At 39.0% G+C, this 18739-nt stretch overlaps 1 protein-coding gene across 1 annotated transcript in view; it reads left to right on the top strand.

Annotated features, from left to right (window-relative positions):
* The window catches only part of ADAMTS20 (ADAM metallopeptidase with thrombospondin type 1 motif, 20), an 88932-nt gene extending 70553 nt beyond the window's left edge, over positions 1 to 18379 (top strand). Inside the window, exons 29-39 of the mRNA XM_010006297.1 lie at positions 9219 to 9386; positions 10608 to 10781; positions 12782 to 12952; positions 13572 to 13772; positions 13907 to 14036; positions 14193 to 14287; positions 14386 to 14480; positions 14782 to 14915; positions 15679 to 15770; positions 17512 to 17616; positions 18290 to 18379. Of these exons, the coding sequence (XP_010004599.1) occupies positions 9219 to 9386; positions 10608 to 10781; positions 12782 to 12952; positions 13572 to 13772; positions 13907 to 14036; positions 14193 to 14287; positions 14386 to 14480; positions 14782 to 14915; positions 15679 to 15770; positions 17512 to 17616; positions 18290 to 18379 (1455 nt within the window). The remainder of the gene's footprint in view (positions 1 to 9218; positions 9387 to 10607; positions 10782 to 12781; positions 12953 to 13571; positions 13773 to 13906; positions 14037 to 14192; positions 14288 to 14385; positions 14481 to 14781; positions 14916 to 15678; positions 15771 to 17511; positions 17617 to 18289) is intronic.
* The last annotated feature ends 360 nt before the right edge of the window (positions 18380 to 18739 follow it).

Here is an 18739-nt window from a genome sequence, read left to right as displayed (position 1 = left end):
TACATGGCACAGTGAAGCCTGGCTGAGTATCATGGTAGGTAGGGCCTGGTTTTCAAATGCTCTGTAGTTGGCATCAAAAAGGATGCCAGGCTGTAGGCAGTGATGGACAGAATAGTGGTGTTCCTTGTGAAGGGGCAAGACATAATGGGGCTTTCAAAGGAGGACTTGGTCATCTGTTTAGTTGTGCTAAGCTTGAGGTAATGGATAGTGCTTTGAGATGTCAGAGAGGCCAAATTCAAATACTTGTTTACAAATCTAGCTAGACTGAATAGGTGAAATTCTGTGGGTGACCATTAAGTGGAATTTCAGGAACTCTGGTTTGGATCTTTCCAAAATCAGCAAAGGGTATGGTTGTTCATCTGCCATCCAGACATACTGCTGTTTTGCTGAGAGGTCTCCCTCATTAAGGCTACTGCCATCTGCAGAGGATAAAAAAAATCAGACCATGTGGCTGCAACGTTAGATTTCTTTGTAGCACCATCAGTAGACTTTGGCTTCTGCAGAGATGAAATCATCTTACCTTCACGATCTGTCCTGATGGTTCTGACTTCAATATAATGGAAGGATTTGTTTAGGTTGTGTTTGGTTTAATCTGGTTGTCTTTAATTTAAAAGGAATACATTAAAGCTTTTCTAATAGATCCCATATATATCCTCTCATAGCAGTTGTACTTTTCTGTTATCCACATCAATCCTACAAACTGTCTTTAATCCTCTTTATTCCTTCTTTATTTCTACTCTTGCTTTGCATGTATGTATTCTTATGTAGTTTCATTTCTGCCCCCCTATTAAACAGATGTGCTTCAGCATGCTTGAAAAATAATTATTCAGGTTTTTTTTTCCCTTCAGATGAAACCTGAAACAAAATTCTTATCTTAAAAAGAATCTGACAAAGGTGACTCGTTTATGGAGGTTACAGTCTTCAATCCCGTCAGAAAAGGCAAGGCTAGGGACAGTGGACAGGTTAGATGACCTCAGAAGAGTTGCTGCTGTCTCACACTGTTCTCAGCTGCCACATGCTGATCAGCTGCTAGGTCCTGCGGCAGTGCACTCCAAGGGCTCCTACACCCACACGGGGATCAAGTTGGAGAGTGTTGGTGTACATGTCTATGATATGTGCCTGGAAGCCCTGAAAACCAACATGGATGTTGGAAAACTTCATGTGTGCCTGATTCTCACCCACCTGCTGAAGTGCACTCCAAGGTCTCCTACACCCACACGGGGATCAAGTTGGAGAGTGTTGGTGTACATGTCTATGATATGTGCCTGGAAGCCCTGAAAACCAACATATGGATGTTGGAAAACTTCATGTGTGCCTGATTCTCACCCAGTTGCATGGCCAGAGTATGTAGCCAGACCAAAAATGTGGAAGTACTTCTTGGGCTGACCTTAGAGAAAATGTCTACTGCCTCATTTTGTACTTGAGAGAAGTGAAAGTAAGAACTTCCAGTATTAGATTATGATACTGGCTGCAGATGATTATACAGACATTTGGAGTGTTCAGTGCAGTGAATGGTGAGAGACTTGGACAAAGTGTTGAATGAGGAAAGGCCGGGGTGGCTGTTTTTTCAAGACAGTGACTATACAAGAATGGACTGAGTGAGGTATTCTTGCAATGCATAATCAGTGGTTATAAAGAGGTGAGTGTTTTTGAGTCTGCTAAGGGTGGAATGAGAAGTAACCATCTTACTTACAGTAAGACAGACTGTCATTAAATCCTAAGATACTATTTCTAACTATAAGGATGGTTATACAGTAGGAAGATGCATGCAAGGAAGGCTGGAATATCCCTGACATTAAAGACAAGACTGACAAACTGCTGTCACTAATAGTCCAGTTATAGTTAATCCAGACTTTGAGCAGCATGATGAATTGGATGAAGTCTTTGAGTCCTTCTTAGCCTAGCCTTCCTCCCCTCCATTGCTATAGCTACAAAAGTACATTCAGAAATGTGGCAAAGCAGACTTGCAGACTTCAGCTGCAAGGAGACAAAATCAAGACATTTTCTGGACACCAGAGGAATGTGATATAACACTGGATTTTTTAAATGAAGTGGGTTTTGAATGTCTCCAGCAAAGGAGACTCCACAGCCCTCTCTGGGCAAGCCTGTTCCAGTGCTCTGTCACTCCCACAGTAAAGAAGTTTTTTCTGATGTTTATGTGGAACCTCCTGTGTTCCAGTTCACACCCATTGCCCCTTGTCCTATCACTGGACATCACTGAAAAAAGCCTGGCTCTATTCTCCAGACACTTGCCCTTAATGTATTTGTAAGCATTGATGAGGTCACCCCTCAGTCTCCTCCAAGCTAAAGAGACCCAGCTCCCTCAGCCTTTCCTCATAAGGGAGATGTTCCACTCCCTTCATCATCTTTATGGCTTTGTGCTGGACTCTTTCAAGCAGTTCCTTGTCCTTCTTGAACTGAGGGGCCCAGACCTGGACACAATATTCCAGATGCAGCCTCACCAAGGCAGAATAGAGGGGGAGGAGAACCTGCCTTGACCTACTAACCACACCTTTTCTAATAAAGCCCAGGATGCCATTTGTTTTCTTGGCTACAAGGGCACATTGTTGGCTCATGGTCATCCTCCTGTCCACCAGAACCCCCAGGTCCCTTTCTCCTACACTGCTCTCCAGCAGGTCAGCCCCCAACCTGTACTGGTACCTGGGCTTGTTCTTCCCCAGATGCAAGACTCTACACTTGCCCCTGTTGAATTTCATCAACTTTCTCCCCCCCCAACCCTCCAGCCTGTCCAGATCTCACTGAATGGCAGCACAGCCTTCTAGTGTGTCAGCCACTCCTCCCAGTTTAGTGTCATCAGCAAACCTGCTGAGGGCACACTCTGTTCCCTCATCCAGGTCATTGATGAAAATATTGAACAGCACCGGTCCCAGTACCGACCCATGAGGGACTCCACTGGTCACAGACCTCCAACTAGATTTTGTCCCATTGACCACAACTCTCTGACTTCTTCCTTTCAACTAGTTTTTAACTAGTTTTACTTGTTTCTTGTGCAGTAGTAGTCCAAGTCTACTTTGAGCATAGTTTTAAAGGAGCCCAAACTGACTTTTGGGTCAAGATCATCGAAATACAGTTTATCAGACAACTCAAGCAACTACTGTGCTTAACCTTGTAGGTCTGTAATTATTCTGATCCATTATATATATATTTTTATTTATTTATTTATTTATTTTTTATAAAAGGGCAAAGAGGAGGAGGAAAATACCTTTTAGTATTTGTAATATGTTCTATGCTTTTTAAGTGCTGCTGTTCTGGCTTGAACCCAGTAGGCAGGTAAGCCTCACAGAACCACTTACTCACTCCCTCTCTGTGGGATGGGAGAGAGAACTGGAAGGAAAGGGAAAAACTAATGAGTTGAGATGAAGTAATTTGAATAGGTAAAGGAAAAGCTGCCCAAACAAGGAAAGCAAAATTAAGAATTCAAGAATTACCTCCTATCAACAGGCAGGTGTTCAGCCATCTCCAGGACAGCAGGGCTCCATCACGCATCATGGCTACTTGGGAAGGCAAGCACCATTGTTCCAGACATCCCTCCCCCAGATTTTATTGCTGAACACAATGTCATATGGTGTGGGATAACCCTTTGGTCAGCTAGGGTCAGCTGTCCCTGCTGTGTCTTCTCCAGACCTCTTGTGCACCTCTACCCCACTTGCTGGTCAGGCAGTATGGGGAGTAGAAAAGGCCTTGATGTATGAGTACTGTTCAAAAATAAGTAAAATATCCATGTCTTTTCAACACTGTTTTAGTCACAAATCCAAAACCTTGCGCCATACTAGCTGCTATGAAGAAAATTAATTCTATTTCAGCCAAAACCAGTGCAGTTGCAGTGCTACATTTCGTCACACCCATTTATTTTTAAGCCCCTTTATAGCTAATACGGATACAAAGAGAAACTGCTATATGCTTTGCATTTTATAGTCTTTTTTTTGGTATCCAGAATCCCACTGAGGTACCAGCTAAGCTACACAAAACACTGCCTTGAAAGGAGAGGTCAAGAAGACTTAGAACAAAATCCACCAAATAATCCAAAGTCTGCAACTTTTCAATGAAATAATAACAATATCAAAAGAATCAAAAAGCTTTTAGTGAAACTCTGCATGTAAGCTGCAGAAAGAGCCTCAATTTGGTAGGAACTGATGGTGACGTGTCTGTCTGAGAGCTTGTCTGTGCCACAGAAAGCACCAGGAGTTCTGTGGGGCTGATCCTCACAGAACTTAGGGGGCGAGGGGAGGTTTTACTATTAAAGAAACCCAAACAAATGAATCCTAGTTACCAATGTTATGGAATGACTTTGAACAATAGTAATCAAGTCCAGCTTTTGACTGTAGTTTTATGTTTTTAAAAGAACCTGACATATGGGAAATATTATTTTAGCCAATGTTGAGACAAGTGCTAGAATTTCTTTGTAAAATGGTTATGGGATGGTTTTTTCAGCTTGCATTCTTTTAAAGAAGTATTCACATTTGAGATTGAAAGTTCTTATGGATATTTTTTCTACACATGCAGTCTGCAAACAATGTATGGAAAATGTACTCTTTGTAAAGCCTCCAATTGTGTGGAATGTCATACAAGTGAAGCCACATTATAATAAGCACATGGAGCTATAAGGACTACTTTGTTCTTGACCACATTCAAGGTTGATTGGAAGCAAGTCAAGAAGCAAGAGGGTGAAGTGCAGTTGTACTTTCCCCAGTTGGGAGGGTTAAGCCTTGGGAAGATCACTACCAGAACATTTCACAGAACAGAATGGGCACAAAGCAGTGAGAGGACCATATTCCACAAATAGCCTTTAAAAATGCATTAGGAGCTCCGAGGAGGAACACAAGTGTATGAAGGGCAAATCTCAGCCTGGTAAGAAGTGCAGTATAGGCCAGATGTACAGAGAGGATATGAGTGGCTTCCAGAGCACAGAGCAAGGCCTTGCTCCTGTACAAGTGAGAACTTGATGCTTCTTACTGACAATTCACAGCTGGACTGAAGCTACTCAGGCAGGTGTCAGTGTGTGCAATATGCAGCTCTAAGGAAAACTACGCTGGTGGGAATGGAGCTCAATGCAAAATGCTTCCCTGTAAGCTGTATTTAGATGGCCTCAGCCACTTGGGAGTCCCACTTGGGGGTCTTCTATGGAACCTATATTTTTCATTCAAAGATCTGAGCAAGAGGTATGCTCTGCACATACAGAAAAGTTAAAAGAGGTACCTCCACTTTATACTGATTAAAGCTTTTGATTCAGCATTTGAGAGACTGGGTTTCCTTTCTTGGGTATTCATTCTGTGCTGGGGGACAGGCAGCTCTTACCTACTTGACAGGAGTCTCCAGTGAGAAGCTGTATGGGACAGGAGCAGTCTTCACTTCTCTAGCTGAAGGTGGGTCACTATGCAGCAAAAAACAACACTGAGCCTGCCTGCTCCTGGTGCAAAGGCATTCTGGGATGAAATGGTCCCTTTAAGAACTATTTTTATTAATTATCTGAGGAATGAAGCCAGACTATGTCCAATTTCAGAATACTGTACCCATAGAGTAATAAACCCTCTCAAACTTACTATTGATGATCCTGGATCATCTATATCCAGGATTAATTCATTACCTTTTCCATGTATTAAAGAAAAAAAGAATTAGGAGCATTTATTTTTCTTTGGTTGCACTAAATATAATTTGTTACTGTGTTTTGTAATGTGCCTCATTAGGCTGCTGTGCACTTAGTGTACTAGAGCAATTGCCTTCTTTCTTTAAATCGTTTGTGGAAACAGATGAAAACCTGTTTTCAGGATGCTGGTTGTCCTTATGGGCACATAAAGCAGAGTTATTTGCTCTGTTAAAAGACTTGAGTGTGTTTGTACAATCAGACTGTTCCACACCCAAGGATGTTTTTAAGATCTTTGACTGTGGCTCAGGACAGCCTCAGTGCTTCTGTAGCTGATATGTATGTAGGACTTTGAGGATAGCAATCCTGGGATTAGATGCGTAAATTTTATCAAGGTCCTATTAAAATTTTAAGGGGTTTGATCCTTAAGGAAACTTAGGTTTCTGTCCCTCACAGTAATGTTGGTGGGAGATGGTCACTGCAACAGATGTAAGAATCTGGCCCTGTGGAAGTGGCAGGAGCTGCTCCACAAAGTTCCAAGAGATGCAGTACTCCGAGCGTCTGGTTCTAGCAAAGCTGCTTGGAGGCATTTCTTAGTTTGGTGGTTTACTTGGTTTTTTTAAGTTTAGGCAATCATATTTAAGCAGAGGTATACAGCTGCTTAATATCTGGGCTTTTTTTAGCTTTTAAAAGCACTAAGATTTTTCGTTCCTTCCAGAAACAGCAAGCATATGTTAATGAAAGGAATTAAATGTTAATGTTCTTTGGTGACATCAGTAAAAAAGAAAACAAAACAACAATAAAACATAAACAAAAAACCTCAACAACTTTAAAAGCTCATAAGTCGAAACCTCTTGCAAAATGAATTGTATTTTTCAGTATCAAATTTATTCAACAGGCATTTTGGATACATGGAAGCAGAGGATCAGGTCTGTAAAGTGGTGAAGAGGTGAAAGAAGAGGACAGCAAATCTATGTACAGAAATGCTGTCTCTGTATTTCTGGAAAACACAAACCTTTTAAGGATTTAATACATTTAAGATTTTGCAGTGTAGTACAAATCTATTCAACATGTCTAATTAACATGGAGTGAAAAAACTCTCCAGAACAACTTACTTAAATGTGGATATTTCCTTGGTATGAGTTAGCAATATTCTGTAAATTATTGTCTCTTACAGCAAGAAAAAAAATCATCAGATGATTTACCCAAAGTTACATTACTGGGAAATGTTGGTGTTTCTTTTGGGTTTTTAATAATGATTTTTTAAATGCAAAAATATTTTTAAATAATTGAAAATAAATTCTACCTACAGATTTTAAGTATTTTGCATTTGTATTTCTGCCTTTAATATTAAAATAAAAGTAGGTTTTCACAATCTTGAGTCATCAAAGCTAAATGGTAGGGAGGATGGGCATGTGGGGATTTCCTAACACATCACTGGACATGTTAGGAACTCTGTGCTGCACTTCATGTACATACTACTGAAGAATATAAAGAAGGAAACTAGAGTTTAGGGATCCTTTGTGCCTACGTTTTATGACTGGAATGCTTGGGACAAAAAAAGAAGCTTTAAAAGAGGTAAAATGAATTGTCAAGATCATATGTTATCTTGCCTGCTTTGATCTGAGTTCAGAGTCCTCTGATTTCAGTGCTGAATCCTCTGAATTCAAAGCTGAGTTTTCTGAAAGCCCTTTATAATTATATGGCTTGTGGGGTTTTAAGTTTTCAAACCTACATTATTCAGAGATAAAGGAAATACAGAATTTACTTTCATGTAATTTCTGTTCTAAGAAGTATTTTCCTATCTTAAAGTAGTTTCTAAATTAATGAAACATAAATTGTAAATCTACATTAACAGTATTTAAAAATTATAAATGTAAAGATTTTGTTGAGAGTGCAATGATTTAATTTAGAAACAAAGATTCTTATTAACTGGAATTGTATAGCAGACATACCAAAGGCAAGTTGTAACCATATCAGTGCTATTATCTTTTTGCAAAAGCAACCATAGCTGCTTAAGAGAAACATGCCATTCATTGCTTTAATACAATACAAAGATACATTAAACTAATCTCTTTATTCTGCAAAGATTTAATGTTAAACAAATTGGTAATTTCTAATTAAACCTTTAAGATTACACATATAAATGTTTAAGTATACATCCCTCTTGTATTTAATGACGAGAGTCAGCCAAGATTCTGTTTAATGAACTATAGTTATTGTTATTGTGAAAAATGTTTCTTTCCTAGCAGGTTAACCTTTTATATTTGCTTATTCTATGTTTTAAAAACTTTTCTCCAGCTGTTGTTCCCAGGTTTTGTAGTGAAAGCTGGATGTTTTGAAATTTATTCCCTGAAAATAGAAGATGAGTGTTTTTAGAAGTGCTTGATTACATTAGTGTATGATGCTAGTGACACAGATGACAAGGTTAAGATAAAAGGAAGAAAAATATCTTAGATACTTTGGAAGAAAATCTATATTTAAATCCTTCCTTTCACATTCATTTAAAAATAATTTTTTATTTGAGTATTAATTCCCTAGATGATTGTGTAGGAAATGTTTTGTCTAAGTGTAAAATAAAGTACAGAGGAAATTCTAGAACAAATTGTGCATGTACTTTTTCCAGACAGAAAAGGTATTAACTCCATTGATAAAACCTTTTTGATAGGATGACATAAAATAGGAAGATTAATGATAAGATTAATATAATAATACTGAAGTGCATATATTCAGAATGCTCATGATCCAAGATAAGTCAGCACAGTAGCCACCTAATTTGGAAGGGCTTCAGATATTCCTTATTTGACTGCAAGTTCCCTAGGACCTGCAGTTCTGCTCTGCAGGTGAGTAGGGCAGCCTTGGATTGAAAAATTGAATTCAAACCTCACTAAAATCTCGTGGTGGTCCAGGAATATAGCAGAAGAACAGCTGTTTCTCCAGAAGAGACGAATCTGTCAGACACTCTGGTCATGGCTAGTGTGTGCTGCCAGGGTGGGCTTCACAAAATGTTTCTGCAGCCCAATTGGCTTTATGTTTGAAGGAGGGAGGGAGGTCCTAGAGCAACTTTCTGGAGCAATATCATGCCAGCTTTCTGAAGGAAACAGAATACTGGAGTGACAGGACAAGACCATGTCTCCAGGGACTGCACTACTTTATACCTCCTCTCTTGCCTCTGTCACATACAGCAAGATACCCGAAACTCATGGAAGGGAGATGCCAAAGCAAACATGACTTTGTAGCACACCCACCATTTTTACTTTATTTAAGGCTTAAAATAAGCATCACGCTTACATGAAAATAGCAATACATGTTCTGGAAATGTTCTTGTGAGATGATAATATCAAGCTGTCTCCTGCATGGTATGGGTGGCTGAGCTCAGATGTTTGCCAATGACGACACCAATGAATAAACAGGATGTGAGAGATGCTTGGCATCTGATCAGGAACACTCAAGATGAGGGAGCTTACACAGGAATTGCAGATACATACAGTAGATGTTGAGTAATAATACAGAAAATTAGTCCTGTAATCAGGGCTGGGCCACGCCACAGCTTCTTCTGGTTTTCCTACTACTTTGGGATTTCTAGTAAAGTAATGAAATGCACTTCTCTTTTCAGTGTTCTGTTACCTGTGGAAAAGGCTTGAAGTTTCGTGATGTGCATTGTTTTAATAGCTTCCAAGGTAAAACAGAGGAAGAAAACTGCAGACATTTGAAAAAACCACGGACATACAAAATATGTAGAGCTGGAAGATGTCCTGCTTGGAAGGCCAGCAGTTGGAAAGAGGTAAGTAAAATCCGCTATAATTGTGTTCTCTGTGAGAATACAAGACAAGATCATATTCATGACACATGCTTCAATGGAAATAATTGTCAGAAAGGCTGTTTTTTTTTAGGCACACCACAGTAAAATCTAGGTAGTTAATTATATTTTCTTCTTCTTAAGAGTAATTCAAAGTAAGTACCTATGAAAACTAAGTAATCTGAACCTTGGACTGGAGAGGTACTTAGGACTTTCCTCAATTTATCTTGTATATTCAAGATAACAGTAAATTTTTAAAGTTTGCTTCTCACCTTCAGCAATAATTCTGTAGTATCACAGTAATTGCTATCATAGTCTGACTACTGAAGTGAAGCCAGGAAAGAAGAAAAAAGGCTTGTGAGCACAAAGACTGGCCTTTTGCTTGGTTTGATCTTGTAAAAAGATCTCTCACCTTGTTGTGAAACGGTGTGTAAGTGAGCACATAGCAATATTTTGCATGTCACTCTTTCAAAATACAATTGCCAACATTGAGAATTACCACTCTGCACAGTTTGGCCACACTTGATAGAGAAATATCTACTTAATGATTAGGCTTGAGTTTTTAGATAGGCTTTGAGACCTAATTGTGCTTCTGACTGGGGTGAAAGGAAACTGTCTGTCTCAGCAAGCCTTAGTGTTGCAGTGAAATAGCTTTGGCCAGGAAAGAGGAAAAGAGGTTTGTGACAGGAAGTATTGAACCTTTTTAAGCTCCTCAGGATTCAAAATCCTTAGTACTACCTGCAAAAGAAAGAAACGTCCTCCAAATACTGCATCATTTACAAGATTTTTCTAACCTGAAATAGATTTTTTTTTCTTACATTTTAATGTTTGCATTTTAAAACAACAGACAGGGGTGTCAGTTTCTATTAAAGGAATAATGTAAACTCAGAACTTACACTGTTTGATTTTGCAAACATGTAAACTTCTTCTTTGCATACGCCTTTAGTGATTGTTCCTGCTGTGAATTAAGATAAGCAGACATATCAGTCTAGGTAACCCAGATGCATTTGTTTTCTGTATTTCTTTAAAATTTTAATTTTAATTGTAGTATTACATTTTCAACATAAATCTCTTCAAATACAATGAAAAACTAGTAAGGGCTGTATGATGTATTTTAAATAATATCCTAAGAACTTAAAACAATGACAACTGTACCACCTAATGAGGCCTGTCTCATTTCACACTCCTCTTTTTGATCAATTTTAGTGCTCTGTGTCCTGTGGAGTGGGAATTCAGCAAAGGGATGTCTACTGTCAGCTGAAGGGCCTGGGTCAAGTGACTGAAGCCATGTGCAGTCGTGATCCCCGGCCCACTGGCCAGAGGCACTGCTGGCTGCCTGCCTGCCCGCAGCACCGCTGGGTGGCAGGGGGATGGCAGGATGTGAGTAAGGCTTTCACTTGTATCAAGTAACTGGGTGATGTCACAAGTGGTTTGGGTTTTTTTCTGGTTGTTTTTTTTTTTGTTTATTTCTTGCTTTTTTTTTTTTCACATTTGGATACATTTCTAATAGTTATGTTGCAGAATAACGAGTGACCGTGCTGGATATTTTAAAGGCCGAGCTTGCAAAAATAAAAAGAGTGGCAAAAAATGTTCAAAGGCTTCATCAAAGGATTTGCTTGTCTGCTGTTGTGGACAAAAGCTCTGGTGGAACTCTGATCCCTATTGATAAAACTCTATCTTGAATACAAAGGTTTTTTCCATATTACACAAAATATTTAATAAAACTTAATTATGAATTACTATTTTAAAATAACTTTTTAAGAATAGAAATACAAATCAAATGTCAGCTGGAAATAAAAAACTTGATAGTAAAACCTATCTGTGTGGAAGACTTACCAGAAAGGATATGCAGAATAAGTTCAGCATTCTCCTACTAAATATGCATTTTTATATTTAAGAAAATCTAAAGGATACCTTCAGGAGGGAGCTGTCATTGTTAAAGATGTGTAGACTATTTTCTGCATGCTAAAAGTTAATTACCTTCTGTATCCATTTATGCAAATAAACATATATAAAGAGAGAAAAAAGAAAACAAAAAATTATATGTAAGACCTGAAATGGTGTACAGAAAAGCCTGCCTCTTACTGTAACATTAAATGAAAGCCCAGTTTGTGCAGTTGTGGCATCTTAATAATCTGCACTGTCAAACTCCCTGGGGCAAACCCCCTGAAATTTTCAATATGACTCAAAAGTCTCAGGGACACAATGCTGCAGAAGTGACTGCTGTTAATATAGAAATAATTTGTTGGCATTCTGAAAAACCTGGGTCACATTAATGCAGTATGGACATATATATTCCTCCGCTAAGCTATACTGAGGGAAAGCTGACAATGCATGTTTTTTCCAAGTGTTCTCTTCCCATATGGAGCTATTAAAATTAGGAATTAGTGGAAATGTCTCAGAATGTCCTTTTAGTACAAATATACACTTTCAGAGAATGAGGGTGAATTTTCCTTTCCCATCAAACATTTGTATATTCCAGCTGGGTATTTGGAGCTCTCCACTACAAATGAATTGTGTTTCACTAATTCTTCTGACCAGTTCATAACTTTTTTCACATACATATTGCTGTCTGCTTAAAATTCCTGTGTTCAGTTCTCTTCTCTCACCAGATTCATATCTAGCCTGATGCATCTAGTATTAATAATTGTTCAAGTGCTTATCTGTCTGTGTTCCACTCCCGGAGCAGTAAATCCTCCACTGAACTGGTAATATTTTGCCCAGCTGTTTCAGCTCTGAGTGCTCATGTGTCATTTCCTTGCCTCACCAGTCTCAGCATAGCAGAGAAAATTCAGATCTAGCATTTCTCCAGATTGCAGCCAGGAGGCTGATAGCAGCAGCCATCATTCAACTAACAAATGTGCATTTTCATACTAGAGAGAACAAAGTCTACAAGACCAATGTATAAAGCAGAACGAAAAAAATTGCTCTGCCTGTCCTGCTTATTTCATGACTGGGTTGTTCCCTACATGCCTAATATTCTGAGCTACTCTGTGCCATTAAAAGATCAGGTGTTTCTGAAAGTTACACCAGCCCACTGTGTCCACCCTCTGTCCCCTGCAAGGAAGGTACCAAGCAGACAGCGCCAGGCTCTCCAAAGCGTCGCACAGTGGGAAGGCAAGAGGCAATGAGAGTAAGGTGAAGCCAGAGAGGTTCAAACTAGATTTCATAAAAAACATTTTCTTCATGAGGACAATTCAGGCAGCTGAGCGGGCAGCCCAGGGAATCTGTGCAGTTTCCATCCTTTTGAGGTTTTCCAGCACATGCCATAAGGGTTGTTGCTTTCTGGGTTTTACTGGTGTGTATCAAATGGCTAATAACTTTGTTCTGTACATGGCTAGTTTAAGTATAAAACCCGTGACTGTTCTTCTCCCACTCAGTGCTCAGCATCATATAGAAGGAAGGAAATACACCGAAATGTTAAGTGTGTGGATGAAAAGCAGCTCCAAGTGGATGAAAGGTTCTGTGATGCTGCCACTAAGCCCCCATCAACCAAAAACTGCAGAATAGCTCCCTCTAAGTATGTTGTGCTTACAGGAGAACTGTCCCAGGTAAAGTGATTATATTGCTCACACATCTTTTGTATATCTTTACGTTTAAGAGTATTATATTGCTGTAAATGTGAATTATGTGTGCAGAGGAAAAAAATATATATTTTCATCTGAATAGGAGTGCCTAAAATTTCTCTGCATTGAACCTTCCAATCAGCCATGATTTATTGTAGTGGCTTTTATCAGTCTTGTGGCAGCCCTCTGGGACCAATGAACACCAGCTAGAGGGCAGCTGGGCCTACTCTCTTGCAAGCTAATTTCACTGAACTAATTTCACTAAACACAATTCCTTTCCTTGATTTCAGTAAAGTGATGGATGAGTGCCTATTTCCCTTCCACACCTGCAGTAGCTACAAATGTGTGTATGTGTGTGCACTGCAGCTGAGAGAGAACTTCTCTGGAACCTCTGTGAGTTCTGAGAAGAGGGCAGAATCTCCTTGCATGCATAACTGTGGCACACCTTCACTTCTGCACACTGATGAACCAGCCCTGAGGTGCCACGCAGCAGATTAGAGGCTTTTGCCAAAGTCACATCAGAGCTGACTTACCTGTAACGGAAGGGCTGCAGAAAGGTATAGTTTCACAGAAGTAATGCCTGATTTTGGGGATTTTATTTCAGTGCTCAGCCAGCTGTGGGTTTGGTTACCAGCAAAGGATCACATACTGTGTTGGAATCCATTCTGTTCCAAATCTGCATGCCCGTGGCCTTCGAGCTGTGGTGTACCCAGAGTGCCCAGTAGAGCCATCCCCATACATCTATAGATGTAATATCAAAGGATGTTCACAAGCAGCTACCTGGAGAGTGGGAAAGTGGACCAAGGTGAGGACAGATGTGCAGGCTGATTTTTGATAGCTGTCTTAAACACAAGTGAATGGCAAAACTAATTTGCTGACATAATTATGTTAATTAATTGCTGCCTTCTAAACTAACTCTTGATGTCTGTCCACATCTAGTGCTCAGTGTCTTGTGGAGTGGGGATACAGGAGAGAACTGTAGAATGTACAACTGAAAATGGCTTATCCAGTGACTTGTGCCAGCCACGTCTAAAACCAGATGCCAGAAAGATCTGCCATGGGGAAGAATGTAAGTGATGGCTGCAATTTTCAGCTGCACTTAATGTTTTCCCAGGTTATTTATATAAAAGCTATACATTTATTATGCATTTAAATTATGCAAGTATGTCCTACAACTAAGCTCTATGCATAAAATATTCATGTGATTTATTCATTCATTTTGAAGGTGAAATTTTTACCACCTGCAAAGATATCCAGATTAAAAAAGGGATTAGAAAGGATGGTGAATACCTACTTAACATTAAGGGACGGATGATAAAGGTACTTTTAATATTTATCAGTTTTAATAAGCACAGATTTTTATGAAATAGTACTTTTCCAATAAAGATTTTGCTAAAGGATTGTATTTCCTCTTGCAGATTTATTGCTCAGGCATGCACTTAGAGAATCCCAAAGAATATTTAACACTGGTAAAAGGTGAAGCAGACAACTTTTCTGAAGTATATGGATACAGGTACAAAAGTGGTTTTGTAACCTTATAAAGTGCATTTATTTCTTCTAAAATAAAATAATAAAATAACAGTTTTGTGACAAAAGATGAGTAGGGATTTTTTTGCCTTGATTTTCTGCTTTTATTATCCAGGTATATGAATGCAAAAATGTGGATACTTCTAGGCTGAAATAGTGTTCATTAAACTATACGGAACTAGATGATCTTTAATGTCGCTTCCAACCCAAACCATAGTGCTGTTTCACTGTGATTCTGTGTTATGGAAAAATGCCAAAAGGAAAACTAAATCTTCACTATTCCCTAGGTTGCAGAATCCATATGAATGTCCTTTCAATGGAAGCAGAAGGCAAGACTGTGCCTGTCGAAATGATTACCTTGCAGCTGGCTTCACTGTTTTTAGCAAAATCAGATTTGATGTAGCCTCCATGCAAATTAAAAGTAAGCATTTTGGCAGTTTTAGCCAGTGTCAATGTTCTATTGAAATTGCACTAGTCTTGATAATGAAATTCTCATTTGACCTAATTATAGATCCAATTATGCCATTTGTGGATAAACAGACTTACTTTCTTTAGGAATTCAATGGGAATTTCAAAGAAAAAAAATATGGAGAAACCATAACTACTTCCCTTCTTAGTGTGTCCCAGGTTGTCAAGTGACATGAATCTTGCAGATTTGTATTTTATATGTGAACTAGCTTCAGCTTTTAAGGTTTTTTCCTCCCCATTATTTGATCTCCTTTTAGTCCCTGGCATATTTGCCTAAAGAAAATCTTCCAATGGTGTCGTTAGACCACCATTGGAACCACCTCAGCCACCATCTCAGACCTTGAGAGAAATGCCAAATGGACAGGGAATCCTGCAGCACTTTCAAGCCTCTGCCTGAAGGTGGCCCAAAACCATCTGACTTTGAGCCGCATGCAAGCACACATTCATCCTCCTCCTACCCCGCTCCTATCTCAGAAAGGAAACTGGGTTTATAGGTTAGTTTGATGGTGCTTCAGCAAAATGGACTGTTTTAAAACATATTTTGTAAAAAAACCAAATCAAAATACACAGGAAACCCTCCCCAAACAAACAACAACAGCAACAAAAAACATACCCCAAGCAAATCTAAAACCTTGCATGTTAATGCATTTTCACACTGTTTTCACCTGACCTTCTAATACAGCAGTTTCAGTCTTGAGTAATTTTCTGTTTTCTAGCCACAGATTTTCTTTTTGCTCAGACTATACTTGGGAGAGCAGTCCCGTTTGCTACAGCTGGAGATTGCTACAGTGCTGCCAGATGTCCACAGGTATTTATGAATATTTGAAATGTGCATTCAGGAGGAATAAAAATTAAAAAAAAAATCACTGGGACTGGTTTAGAACTGTAAGGCTTCAAAACAATCTCCTCTTCTGTCTAGTCTATAAAATTAATAGCTAGTTTTATTCTTAACCTCTTTCTCTCCTGTTTCACCATTTTTTCCCCCTATTTCTCCCTCCAGTTGTTTACTGCACACTTTCCCTCTAGGCTCCATGTATGTATAATCATCTTCCTACATTTTTCATGTTTTACTCTCCCTCCCCCTGGATTTAATGTATCCTTTGTTTCCCTAATCCCTTCTCAGTCTTTGTTCCCTTCCAGTAACTTCCCTTTTTGATAATCCTGCAGAATTTTTATCTTTTCTGGTTCTCTCCTGACTCTTCATATCTTTGAAGACTACCAGAGGAAATAAATCCTGTTTAGCAGTATAATTTAAAATTTATAGGTCCATTGGTGTGCTTGCATCTCTGTTGTCCCAATTTAGTGTTTATTGGTTCACATCACAGAGCAGTCTCGGAAGACATGAATAGGATGCTTTCTGGATGAAACTAAATCAAACAATGAGCTCCAGAAGGGCCTTAATGCACCCCAACTGCTAATAAGGATTCAGTCTATGGGACTAGATGAGAGTTAGTCCAAAGTAAAACCCCATTCTCTGTGCTGGATACAGACATTGAGCTCTCTGGCCCAACATCTTCACTCCACAAATCATACTGCCATGTCCTTCTTGCTAATGCAGACAGAGCCTTGGTCTGAACTAGTCTGCCTCCAATGGACTCCAGTCCATTGGCAGAAATGAGATTCCCTAGAAAAAAGTTCAGCTAATCTCACCCTATTAGACACCTTCAAATGAGGTCAGCCATTCTCTGATCCTCTGGAAATGCATATTTCTTTTCACTGATTACAAACAGAGTTAAGATCAACTAGCTCAGACTTGCATGGAGGTGAATCCCAGTTGTCCATCTATCCTAGGTGCTTAAACTTAAGACAGGCTCTGTGGGTGGATGCATTCTAGGGTAGCAAGGGACAATTTATGTACAATTTCAGTACAAATGAAGTATCTAAGTTAGGCAGATATAACCCCTGACAAGAAAACTGTTGGAGTTTATTACACTATCTTCAACCTGCAAACTCTTTGTGCTTAGTGTAATTCACATCTATGAGCCATCTGCCACTTCTGTTGGGAAGTCCTTCTGCTTATGTGGTTTTACAAGGATGCATTTCCATCTATAAGAACTGCACTGAAACCAGCACTTTTAATACAGTACAAAGGCCTCAGTTCCTGCACTCTCAGTTACAGAGAAGTGTTCTCAAAACAAATCTGCCATAATGAACAATAAAAAACTGAATTTTTATGAAGGAATTTCTCTGAATCACAATAAAGGCTGAATGTTGTACATTTATGCATGCACACATACATATACCCATGCAAATGCTTGCAGATATGATGTTAGTTCTGTATTCAGACTCTGTAGACAGATGCAGATGTACAGGTGCTGCTTACTGCAGGATAACTTCTTCATGTGTCTATGTCCTGAGTGTCAAAAAAAAAAAGAGAGTATAACACAGTGTAACTAATCCAGGTTAAGTACACACCTTTCAGTACTTAATGTCCAGATATACCCTAAGTGAGAGGTGCAGACATGCCAATGTGAAGTGGTTTAGTGTTTTGAACTCTGTTTGTCAGCTCTGTATCTTACCTTTTTTCTTTTTCCTTTTTTTTTTGTTAGGGACAGTTCAGCATTAATTTGGCTGGGACAGGTCTGAGATTATCCAGTACAGTTAGATGGATTGCTCAGGGCAACTATGCAACTTCTGACATACACAAATCACATGTAAGTCGATGTTGTTCTCCTTCACCTGCTGTTATGGCTTGGAATATTGTGCCTTCAGTTCAAAGATGTCCACCTTCTAAAAGACAGTTGTGAATCATAACACTCAAGGTCTCTAACCCATCCAAGTCTTCTTCCAGGTGTAATATGGTAACTAGGCCTGATAATTTACTCTTAAAGATCTCACACCACCCAGAATATCATCCAAATCAACACTGCCTGCCTACCCATCTCTTGCTGACTTTAAGAGCCAGTTGTCATACTAATCAAGTTTACTACAAGCTTTGAAGATATCTAATAATAATTTTAAAAAACCCAAACCCAACCAAATCACCTCAAAACACCATTTATCTAGAGACACCCTGCTGCCAAGGATCCTTATGGTTTGCTTGCCTCCAACTTGATTGGTATCGGAAACCAAAAACCAATCAAACAACAAAGGAAACCCATACAGTTTAAGACAACATTAAATGGTGAGCTTGGAAAGAAGGCATACAGTGATACTGATAAAGGATCTCTGTGCCTGTTTTCCTAATTTGATGCTGTCTCTTGATTTAATATTTGGAGGTAAAATTTGCTGAAAGGTCTTTTTTGTGCAAACCTCAGGGAGCTTTTTCGTGCAACTGTCATTTCAATTGCTTTTCTTGATTGACTGTTCTCTTTGTCTAATTCCCAGGATGGTACTAAAATATATGGAAGATGTGGAGGATTTTGTGGAAAATGTGTTCCTAACTCAATTATTGGTCTCCAACTTCAAACACAGTGAGAACTCTGATGTGGTAAGAGCATCAAAACAGGGACATCTGCCATTTAGGTGCAAATTGTAGGTGCTGTGTGTATATATATTTTATTTAATTCTTTCATCTCTGTAATGCTTATTACTGTAATGCTCACTACAAGAGAAGAATTTCTGTTTTCTTCAGTGTTTGTTCAGGGATCTGTCATCTGTTTGTGGGCTAGCAAGTGCATAAATCACAATCACAAACCTTCAGGCTTTAATGGAGAGGCATTCATTCAATGTACAGTAAACGCTAGCAAGTAAATTGCACTGAGGTTACTACTGTGGGTAATACCTGAAATTGTACCATTCTTCTAATACTGTACCTGCAACTAATCAGTGCAATTC

Source organism: Chaetura pelagica, unplaced genomic scaffold (assembly GCF_000747805.2).
Source record: "Chaetura pelagica isolate M959 unplaced genomic scaffold, ChaPel_1.0 scaffold108, whole genome shotgun sequence".
Classification (NCBI taxonomy): Eukaryota; Metazoa; Chordata; class Aves; order Apodiformes; family Apodidae; genus Chaetura; species Chaetura pelagica.
This window is presented reverse-complemented; position numbering and strand designations above follow the sequence as displayed.